The sequence below is a fragment of the Vulpes vulpes genome, chromosome 4, assembly GCF_048418805.1.
Source record: "Vulpes vulpes isolate BD-2025 chromosome 4, VulVul3, whole genome shotgun sequence".
NCBI classification, from domain to species: Eukaryota; Metazoa; Chordata; class Mammalia; order Carnivora; family Canidae; genus Vulpes; species Vulpes vulpes.
This window is the reverse complement of record NC_132783.1, coordinates 62,092,990-62,105,156: the sequence shown is the minus strand read 5'-3', so window position 1 is coordinate 62,105,156 and position 12,167 is coordinate 62,092,990. Positions and strand designations below refer to the sequence as shown.

General features: G+C 37.4%; 1 protein-coding gene across 3 annotated transcripts in view; it reads left to right on the top strand.

The window, feature by feature from the left end:
- Window positions 1–12,167, top strand: part of RYR2 (ryanodine receptor 2) — a 721,805-nt gene that overhangs the window by 399,814 nt on the left and 309,824 nt on the right. For all 3 annotated transcript variants that reach the window (XM_072755910.1, XM_072755909.1, XM_072755907.1), the window contains 3 exons: window positions 5,295–5,413; window positions 5,761–5,894; window positions 7,548–7,789. In XM_072755910.1, coding sequence (XP_072612011.1) covers window positions 5,295–5,413; window positions 5,761–5,894; window positions 7,548–7,789 — 495 coding nt within the window. The remainder of the gene's footprint in view (window positions 1–5,294; window positions 5,414–5,760; window positions 5,895–7,547; window positions 7,790–12,167) is intronic.

The following is a 12,167-nucleotide window of genomic DNA, read 5'->3' as shown; positions in this document are numbered from 1 at the left end:
CGCAGTAGCTCCGGGGCTCTCCGTCTGCAGGGCCCGGGGGCTCCCGGGCGGGGCCGGTGATCTGCTCAGTTCCAGGCAGGAGCGTCCTTGCTGTCCTGGGCCCTCCCGGCCTCTGCCTGTCCTGGGGGGAGGCCGGATCCTGGGCTGTGTCCCGGCGCCCTGTGCTCTGGGGCCTGCGCTGTTGGATTCGTGCTCCCGCCCCGCAGCCCCCTCCGCGGAGCCGCCGCCCGAGCCCCTCCGAGCTGCTTCGGGTCCCGCCGTGAGCGCTGCAGCCCTTAGGGAGCTCCGCACATCTCCCGGGGCGCAGGTGCCTGTTAGTGTCCCCGGGAGCCCGAGGGCATCCCCGCCCTCCTGGGTCCTGCTCCACCTCCCTGCGGGCCCCTTTCTGCCTGGGAAGGTCGGTGCAGCTCCTGCTCCTCCGGGACGGGGCTCTCCTGTCCTGGGGACACTCGCCCCGGCCTCAGCCAGCTCCTCGCGGGGCCCCTCCCCCTTGGAGGCCTTTTGTTCCTTTATTTCTTTTTTTTAAATTTTTATTTATTTATGATAGTCACACACAGAGAGAGAGAAAGAGGCAGAGACACAGGCAGAGGAAGAAGCAGGCTCCATGCACCGGGAGCCCGATGTGGGATTCGATCTCGGGTCTCCAGGATCGTGCCCTGGGCCAAAGGCAGGCGCTAAACCGCTGCGCCACCCCGGGATCCCTGTTCCTTTATTTCTTTTTCCCCGTCCTCCTACCTTGATAGAAGCGCGAACTCTTCTCACTGGAGCATTCCAGCTGGTCTCTCTTTAAATCTCAGGCAGAATTCGTAGATTTTCAGGATGATTTGAAGGTTATCTCGGTAATTTGGTGGGGACAGGTGACTTGGGGACCCTACTCTTCCGCCTCTTGCCCCTCCTCTGGTTCTATTCACTACACTCAAACATGCAAGGCTCACCAGTGAGCTTGTGTCTGTCTACTCAATGTAGAGTGAAACCTCTAGGCTAGATTCTTTCTGGTATATAAAGGCATGACAAACATAGCACTTCTGTTCTGTGGCTTGCTTTCAGTTTTTCCTTGTAGACTTTCAACCTTGGACAGCCCTGGGCATGACCCATCATAGCACTTGGATGCTTCCAATACCATTTGGTTATTTCCAGACATTTTCTTACACCCTCAGAGATTTTTCTTTGTCATGAGCCCTTTCAATAATTCAGAAAGTTACAACCATAAAAGTTTTAAGGCAAATAGCTAAATATTTCATGTATTTTACATTTAAAGTGCTTATACCATCAGTTTTGAATTTTGTGCATGACTCCCACAGAAATAGACTGAAGCCAAGAAAACTTCTTGTCATTTAGTACGTAAAATCTTTCCTCAATGAAATTAAAACACGATTGGGGAAATTCTGGAACTAAGAAATATAAATTCTCCATCTATCTTCTATCATATGTCTTCTCTACCTTTAAAAAAATTTTAATATCTCCTGATATAAAATATGCCAAAGTAGCTATCCCCTATACCCTTCACAATAATGAATCTTGTTATGATTGAATAAACAAATCACAGGTTTATTTAGTTTAAACCATGAATACGTGTACTAATAGCCCATTTATATTTATTCACTTACTCAGTTGGCAAACATGAGATAGGCCTCCCTGGGCCCAGAGTGTGCTGGGTGACAAGGAGGAGGAATTCAACGTCTCTGCTCTCAAGGGTTCATCCTGTAACAGGAGACCGAAATGAGAATGTATGATTGATCACATAATGTGATACTACAAAGAAAGAATAATCCATCCTAGCGTTTTGCTTAAAACCTACCAAATGAGGTGGCTTTCTGCCTTTGCAAGATGATTCAGATTTTGTAACCTCTGAAGAGGGAAGTATATTTCAGTCTGAGAATAACATGTGCAAAACATGGGAGGTGGGATAGAGCCGACAAGCTCCCACTGGGCCCTGGCAGGCCTTGATGGGTGACTATTCCACTGCCTAGAACAGTGCCTGGTAGCTGCTTAATAATTATAATATAAAATGTATTCCAAATATATTAGCACCTAAGCATATTTACAATATGTACTTTGAAGTAAAAGTATATATTAACCTTTCATTGTAAGAGGAGTTGGTGGGAGTTGAGGTGGTAGAGGGTTGGGTCATCTAGCAAAGGAGCTGATGTATCCTGGAATGAACTATTACCTTGGATGGTCTGGGAGACCATGGGAACTTCTAAGCATGGAGTGACATCAATTAAATGTGCTTTATTTTTTTTAATAATAAATTTGTTTTTTATTGGTGTTCAATTTGCCAACATACAGAATAACACCCAGTGCTCATCCCGTCAAGTGCCCCCCTCAGTGCCCGTCACCCATTCACCCCCACCCCCTGCCCTCCTCCCCGTCCACCACACCTAGTTCATTAAATGTGCTTTAAATGGGGTGCCTAGATGGTGGTGCAGTCAGGTGAGTGGCTGGCACATGGTTTCAGCTCCGATTGTGATCTCAGGGTCCTGGGATTGAACTCTGTGTTAGGCTCTGCACTCAGCGCAAAGTCTGCTTCACAATTCTTCCTCCCTTTTCATTTGCCTCTCTCCCAGCTCACTTGTACGAACTCTCTAAAATAAGTAAATAAATCTTTAAAAAATAATAAATTAATGGAAATGGATCTCATTGCCTATTTTTCTTGTGGTCCTTTCTGAAAATGCTTATTACTGTAAAAGTAACATGCAGTCATTTCCTAGAATTCACAAAATATTGGAAGAGAAGTATGTTAATCTAGCAATAAATCAGCACCAACATTCTGGCATACTAGCTCCTGGTATTTTTGAAATAGACATTTTATACACAGAATATATTTTACATAGTTACAATCATAATGTATATCTGATCATGTATCTACTCTTGAAAGTTTACATTATACATTGTGTTTTGCACATTATTAAAATTTTCACTAAAATCATTTCTGAAAATTTATTAAATCTTATAAAATCAGATTATATATACAAGTTATAAGATCTTGCTTTGTCTCACTAGTTTGTGTGTGTATGTGTTTTTGACAATTTATGTTCATAATTCTTTCATTTTGGTAATACTGTAAAGATCTATCAAGCTTTAAATTTATTCTTTGAGGATCTGGCAATAAGTGTAATACACCATTCCCATTTCTAGGTCTCATTCAGTGTGTTTAGAATTTAATTGTCAAATCACCTTTAGTTAAGTATTACCATTGTAATATTTATTAAGCCCCAGTTCCACTCTTTTTCACCCAAGAGTTCGAGACATATATTGGCATAATTTACATATACACATAATATAGCTAGTCTTTTTTTTTTTTTAATGAGTCTTTTGCTATGTCCAATTTGTTTTAGGAATTTTTAACTGCAAAAAAAAAGTTTACTTGTTTTTTACTCCTACAGTTGAAAATAAAAAGTATTCTCTGACTTTTCACCATCAAACTTAGAGACAGTCAGTGCTTTTCAACTAAATATTTATTGTATCTGAATGTAGCAGTATTAAAGAAATGTGTTTTAATATTAAGTCCCAAGCTCTGGAAGCCCTCTATTAAACTAAACTGAATAAGGGAAAATCAGATTTATTTTCCTATTTTGTACTGCCTTTCTTGAGTTTTGTGATCTGTGCTGTTCATTTTCAAAATCTAGTCTTAAATCTTTTCTGATGTATTCAAGTTTTTGAATGCTGTTGGTGTCGACGTATGTATTTATTTACAAAGAGAATTTGTTTTTCTTATGGTCTTCCACTTTCTGGTCTTTTGTTTTAATTGTTGTAATAACTAAGTAGAGATTGATGAACTTTTTCTGTAAAAGGCCAGATAGTGAGTACCTTATGCTCCTTAGACCAAAGGGCTTTGTTCACATTCAGCTCTGCCTTTTAATGCAAAAGCAACCAAGGATGAAATGTGACCAAAAGAACATGGATACATAGTACAATTTTCATTTGCAAATACAGGCAGCTGCCATGTGTTCTGCAGTTATAGGTAACAGATAGAAACAAAGATATCCGGATAAAATATAAGTAATCTATTAAAAATGCTTTTCTCTTTCTATTCTTTTAGTTTATTTTAACTAAGAATGAATGAGTTTATTACTCCATATTTAATAGAAGCATTCAGTTTAAGTACCCTTATATAAACATCTTTGTCCATTAGGCTGTTGTACTATTTTCTGCTATCTTGGATATTTAATTGGCATGGATTGTTGGAACACAGCAGTTGATTTCAACCTACACCAAAAATTAACCCATCCTTTTGAGTATATTTTATTTTTTAACTGAATGTACATTCATACTTCACCAAATTAAGTCATTAGTAAAGAAATTAGTGTTAATAGCCCTCGTCCTATAATGGAATGGGATTTGAATCAAGTATAGATTGTGGCTTCCACTTTCTGCTGTTTGTAAGCCTGACCACTTTTCCAAGAAAGTGAACCCCACTGGAGACATTCCCTTTTCTGGGAATTTCCCTCTGGCCTTTTATGATACTTTGTAGATCTCAGAGATCACATTTTCTGAGTGTTATATCTAATTGCTACAAGTGGTCTGCACTCTAATTAGTGACAAAGGAAGCTTGCTTGGAAACAATGAATACATATGTACACGTTCAACTTTCCAAGTTTACACTAAAAATTCTGATGATGAAAGTTATTTTCTCTCTCTTAAGCTTTAAAATAAAAAGGGTATATTCCATTTTATCTTCTCTGATGGCTAATTCTTTGAAATTTTACCATTCTTCATCAGGTTTTGTATGTTATATATTTCTATGTATTTTTGTATTATTTTGTATATTTCTCTTGTTCCACAAACTAAGAAACATTTTCTACCATTTACCTCCAGGAGAATGTAATGATCTTTATGGCTTAGAGTGCATCATTGTAGGGTTGTACTTTTAATGCTGAGAATCTTCATTAGCTGGTCCTAATCTACTACCTACCTGTCTTGTACCATACTTGCTCTGTACTGTGGACACTGCAGGTATGGATTCCATTCAAGACTTCACTCAACCTTATAACATCCTAACTTTCCTGTCTGGAAAATGGTCATGAATGTATCTTCTGAGGCTAGAGTTAAGATTGCTTTCTTTCATACTCTCCAGGCAGAGTCTCCCGCTTCCTCTGCTAACACTAAACTAAGACTTCATCGTCTTTAGTTATCAGTCCCCTGTCACGAACATCACCTGCCCCCTATCACAGTGCCCTGTGACAAACATACTGAGCACATAATTACATGTTGACATGAAGGAACACATAGAGAAAAGGAAAGACACTGATCATTGTAGACTCTTTAATCATATTTTCTTTCTTTATCTTTAGGGATTCTTGAAGTTTTACACTGTGTGTTAGTAGAAAGTCCGGAAGCTCTAAATATTATCAAGGAAGGACACATTAAATCCATAATCTCACTTTTAGACAAGCATGGAAGAAACCACAAGGTAAGGGAATGAATTTATTGCCACAAATGAATTCTGGAATAATCTTAAATATATTTTTAAAATAAGATAACTTAGAAAAATAACCTTTAAAAGTTGTGTCAAATGTGTTACGAGTGTTTTTCACTTTTAATTACAATCCGATAATATTGTTTAGAGCTTATTTTTTAGCACCATTGAGACACTGAGCAATTCTCAGTTTGTATGTAAGAGAAACTTGTAAAATATGTGAACTCGTGGCTATTGTGTTCAAATGGCTGGGTTACAGGGAATGTGTCTTCATTGAAAAATGCTGGGATACTCAAATCTGAATAAGAGAGTTCGTTGGCTGAAATGATTTCTCTTTTCAGGTTCTGGATGTCTTGTGCTCTCTCTGTGTCTGCCATGGAGTAGCAGTGCGTTCTAACCAGCACCTCATCTGTGACAATCTGCTGCCAGGAAGAGATCTCCTATTACAGACGCGCCTTGTAAACCACGTCAGCAGGTAGATTCAGATAGTCACCAAATAGGTGGCATAACAGGAATTCATGTCCTAGCTCTGTAGCTAAGACATCATGTGGTCTTTTTGATTTATTAGGATATTTTACATATTACCCTTGTGTCAGTCAGATGGGATGCTAATAACAATAGGTGAACCAAGAAGAATGTGCATTTATCATAAGGCTTTAAGCTTTCATATTTACAGTCATATGTGGCCGAGTTATCACTGATCATCTTCAGGAGCAGGCTGACAAATTATACTGAGATATAGTTGTATATAAATATGTTTTGAGCTTTCTTAGAATATAAGTAAAAATGCTACCCTTCAATGCCAACTTCAAAGTGGTTACTATGTATAATAAAAAGTTGAATTGGAATGTCTAAAATATAATAAATTCCATAAAAAAAATAAAACTACATTTTTGGTTGGATGTCCCTAGGTATTAGACATTCCCTGAATACTGTTTGCCAGTCACTATTCTATACACTTTGCATGTGCTCTACACTGGGTAGAACTACACCGGACTGGGTTCAACTAGTCCAACGAGGTACTATTATACACATTTTATAGGTTAAAATGTTGGACTAGAAATGGAACTCAAATCTAACACCAGAGACTGAGCCCTTAAATGGCAAGCCAAGTTGCCTTCCTTATACCAAATAGTATAATAAAAATAATAATGCAGTTTACAATTAAAATATTTAATGTGATAGTAATAATTTTGATATATATCTGGCAGCTATCCAGGAAGTATTCCCTACCTTACCCTGTCTTATTTTTTTTAAAGATTTTATTTATTTATTCATGAGAGACAGAGAGAGGCAGAGGGAGAAGCAGGCTCCCTACGAGGTGTGTGTGTGTGTGTGGGGGGGGGAGATGGGCAATGCAGGACTCAATCCCAGGACCCTGAGATCACAACTTGAGCCAAAGGCAGATGTTCAACTGCTGAGCCACTGACGTGCCTCCCTTACCCTGTCTTAAACAAAATGTAGGGTTTGGTATATATTCCTATATTGTAGTTTTTACAGAATTGATTTAAGACTTCCCGAATGGCTGTGTATATCAGATGTACTGTTCTTGAGTGATATTTCCTGAGACTGTCACTAATCCTTAGCATTAACGCTGAGTCTAAATCTCTTATAAATGGAATTAAATACAACTACCTAGAAATTCTTCTGCCCTCAGAGAGGCATAGAGGACAGCAAAGCTGCTTATCACCTAGGTTCCTTTACCAATAAACATGGCTCTTCAGCCTTGTACCCTACCTGACCACAGCTTAGTTAGGAAAGTGTCTGCATGTTCTGAATTAATAATAACTCCATGAATTCTAAGGGCCTGTTATACTGAATATCTCACCTTAAACATAATCAATGGTATAAAATATGCTGAAGAGCAATTTGGAAAAAATAATCTTAGACCCCTGGGGTACATGGCCAAGTAATCTGAAAAGCAGACACCCATCACAGAACCTTAACTGTAAGCTGGTTAGCACTGCCTACCACCTCAGTGATTTAATAATTTTTCAATACTGAAAGAAAACGTAGATTTATTTTGTTGCATTTCAGAAAGGCAAGGCCAGTGTTCAAAATAGATGTAAATGGATACAGCAGGAGGTTTGTCCGTAATTTCTCATGTGCTCTTCCTGTCTCTTTAAAGCATGAGACCCAATATTTTTCTGGGCGTCAGTGAAGGGTCCGCTCAGTATAAGAAGTGGTACTATGAGCTGATGGTGGACCACACGGAGCCATTTGTGACTGCTGAAGCCACGCACCTGCGGGTGGGCTGGGCTTCCACCGAAGGGTACTCTCCCTACCCCGGAGGCGGTGAGGAGTGGGGTGGAAATGGAGTCGGAGATGATCTCTTTTCCTACGGATTCGATGGCCTTCACCTCTGGTCAGGTCAGCAACCATCCGCCTCCTCCCCCGTGTGCACGAAGGAAATCTGTTGCCCTTGCTCTGTGTTTCCAAAAGCTATCTATGCTGCATATAATCAGATACATTTATTCTTCAGAAGTTTATCATGGAAACTATAAGTGAGAATGTTAAAGTAAAAAGCAGAATTTCACTAGGGGTAAAACAAAACTCTTTACAATTATAGTACATTTCCAAAAAACTGTATTGTTGGTAAACAGTATGTTCAAAAAGTGGCATTTTGATTCATGAATCAGTTGCAAAGAAACAAAAACCAAATGAGAACCAAAATTTATGTTTCCTACTTGCTTAAAAAGGTATGTGCAAAGCTTTAGCTTCTAACCTAAAAAAGAACCAAGAAGCAGATTCTGGAAAATAATTGGAGTAAATATGTTAAGTTGCACCTCCTGGTCATAATGTAATGTTGGGAATCAGCCATTTGTAGCACGTACTATGGATTCACCTTTTAATGAGATGACACTTTGTGTGGAACTGTTTAAAATAAATATATAGTTTATTTCACCAGGTGTTAACCTGAACTTTGATAGTTGAATAAATATTAAAAATTAGGAATAGATATAAAAATCATATCTATATATCAAATTTACATATAACAAATCCATTTCTCTGGTTTATTAGGAGGTGCATTTTGGTTGGCTCTATTCAAAAGTTTAGTTCTTCATTATAGAGCTATTTCTTAGTGGAATTCATCTGGATTCTGAAGACATATGCTTGTGTTTAGAATACAAACTGCATTTAGAATATAGTTCTCGTAATATTTTGTAACCTATTTAGCATAGAGAAAATATGCTAAGTCACCTTACAAATAAAAAGCTGAAGTTTGTCTCTGAGGAGGTACAAGTGATATTCATCTATGAATGGTTTAGAGGTCTAGTAACTTATAGAAATTTTATAAGTGAAATTGAATTAAATCTGAGTTTATGATAATGGGTTTATAAATAAAAATACTTTATGTCATTGTATTTTATCATTAATATTTACTGAATTTTTCTTCATTCAGTGGCCATAGCTCAGTAGTTGGGAAGAGATGAAGCTCTGTTTTGGATATTTCCTCTCATCACGGAGGCATGTAGTTGGGGACCTGGTAGTAGTATGGTGTGTTTATACATGGTGTACTGTTCTGGCCAGAATATAGTTAGAGAGCCTGTTCTCATAATCCAATTTTCCTATTGACTGAACAGAGGCAAAGAGCACTAATGTCAGAAGGCCTCACAAACATAAAGTAGAGGTAATGTCTCTTTTACGATACATTTTTAACTTTTACTTTTCAGTTTTACTACCTCTCTCTTTACCTCCTAGTATGGCCCCATATGACATGGGTCCTCAGGTAGAAGAATGAAACATGTTAACTTGTTTTCCCACTACACAGAAATTAGGGAGAAGATCACTCTGTTAAAATAATGCTGAATTGTTTCCAATGATTTTAATCATACAACACCACTTGATTTTCATTTTGGCATTTAGCTTTGAAGCTTTTTCTTTCAACTCATAAAAAGAACCCCATGCTCATGGAATTGACCTGTATATACTACACTTTTTATTACAAAGTATCTGTTAAATAAAACAATAAGAACAACAACAACAAAAATTCAGTGAATCTATGAATATATCTCAGAAAGGAGGATAGGTTGTGGAGTTAGGAGATTAGTATAAAATACTCAACTATATTTTTAAAATAACCAAAAAGTATGCACCATGTCTTGTCTGATGTTGATAGGTGTGGTCTCTCAAGCTACTGGGGTCCATCAATCAGATGACAAAAAGAAATAAGGGGCGTCCAAATTTTTTGGTAAGGAAGAAGTAAAACTATTTGCAGTTGACATGATACTATATATAGAACACCTAAAAGACTCCACCAAAAAACTGCTAAAACTGTTACATGAATTCGGTAAAGTAGCAGGATACAAAATCAATGTGCAGAAATATGTTGCATTTCTATACACCAGTAATGAAGCAGCAGAACAATCTCATTTACAATTGTACCAAAATCCATAAGAGACATAGGAATAAACCTAACCAAAGAAGTGAGAGATCTGTACTCTGAAATCTGTAAACCACCGATGAAAGAAATTGAAGATGACACAAAGAAATGGAAAGACATTCTATGTTCATGGATTGGAAGAGGAAATATTGTTAAAATATCTGTACTACCCAAAGCAAGTTGCATATTTAATGCAATCTCTATCAAATGCCAGCAGCACTAGAATAAAAAAAAAATACTAAAATTTATATGGAACCAGAAAAGACTCCGAATTGCTAAAGCAATTTTGAAAAAGAAAAGCAAAGCTGGAAATACCACATTTCTGAACTTCAAGCTATATTACAAAGTTGTAGTAGTCAAAACAGTATGGTGCTTGCATAAAAATAGACACACAGATCAATAGAATGGAATTTAAAAACCCAGAAAGAAATCCACAGTTATATGGTCAATTAATCTTCAATAAAGCAGGAAAGATTAGTTAATGGGCATATGAGAGTCTCTTCAACTTACAGTGTTGGGATGACTGAACAGCAACATGGAAAAGAATGAAACTGGACCACTTTCTTCTACCATACAGAAAATAAAATCAACATGGATTAAAGACCTAAATATGAGACTTGAAACCATAAAAATACTGGAAGAGAGCACAGACAGTAATTTCTCTGACATTAGCCATAATAAATGTCTTCCTTGTTTTATATTCCAGTCAATAGAGACAAGTCTAAATCAATTGGCTTCTGACTGATTTACCAAGGTTAGAGTACTAGTTGTTTAGATAATTTTCTTGGGGTCACTTTCCTATTCTTTTTCTTTTTAATAGTTAAAGTAGTATTTAAATGTGTGATTTCTTGTATAGAGCACATTCCTCACCACTTAATGTGCTTAATTTAAGAGTGGTGGTGTTTTTTGGAATGAGAATTGGGCTCATAAGCAAAAGTTTTGCACTTTGTCTTCACTTATTCCTTCCAATTTAAACTTTGCACACAGTGTTGCTACATTCTCCCTTCTGCCAATGCAGAACTGGATTTTGGGCACCCAGGCTCTCAGTGTTTTTAAGGGAGGGCCAGAAGTGTGAAAAATCTTGGTGCTTTGGGAGCATTTAAATATGGAAGTGTGGAGGAATGTCATAGAACAGTAGGAGAGAAAGATGGGTACATATTTCTAATCCAAGAGTGATAAATCAGACTGCTACTGTCTTCGTTTGTATCTAATGATGAGGACAGGAATGTAGTTTTCATGTGGATGTCATAGGTTGGCATAAATGTGACCTGCAAATGCTTCTAAGTGGATTCAACAGCATGAATGCCACTGAAATAGTGGAGTCGAGGTTGTTCCCTAGTGGTCCTCTGTCTTAACTGTTTGTTCCAGGCATCACAAGAATTTGCCATGGAAATGTTTAGTTCTTAACATAATAATATCCCTCAGACTGAGCAGTGTATTTGGTGTATATAAATATCCATATAAAGACATTTTTATTACCTATAGATCTTGATACAAACATGGGTATAGACCTTTTTATGTCAGTTGCACGGCTTTTATATGATTTATTAGGAAGCCATCTTTATTATCAGGGAATTGTAGAAGTACTGCTTAATAATGAATTTATTGCTTGCAAATTTGAATATTGGTAAAATTAAAAATATGCACATTTTAAAAAGCAGATGTGCTCTACCACTGACATTTTAGATATGCTATTGGTAAAAATTTGGGGATGCTGAAAATTTTTAAAAAGGTCTTATAAAAGTGCAAATCTTGTGTCATGAAATCTATTTTTGTCTTTGCTTAAATTGAGAAATTTTGTATGCATTTGTGAGCATGTGTTTGAGAACCTTACCTTCATGTCCTCCAGTGTGCCCACAGAGACTAATTAGCAAAGGAGTTTTGACATAGTCAAGAATGAGCATAGGCTATAGGTTGGCCAGGGCAAGAAATAACATTTATCAAATAATCATTATCATGCCTCAACTTGTATCCTGCTGTACTTAGGAAGGCAACCAAGATCTTGGTGAAATAAACTATAAAACAAACCAATTGGCATGCATTTGCCTCTCAGCAAACAGTGCACCAATGAACACATTTTCTGTTTTCATTATCTGTATTATTTTTATTTTATAAAACAATGGAGATTTAATATTTGGAAAGGGTCCTGACATAAAAGTCCTGCTGTGTCTGAGACTATGTTCTTTTAACCATTAATTTAATCATCATATCAATTCTGCAAGGTGATGGCATTTGGCTTACAAGAAATCAAGATTTAGAGAGGTTATGTAATTTGCTGATGGTCATACAAGCAGTAGAAGGTAAAGCATCTGTTTGAACTCAAATTTCTCCCTGGAGATTTCTCTCTGACATCAGTCTATTTTC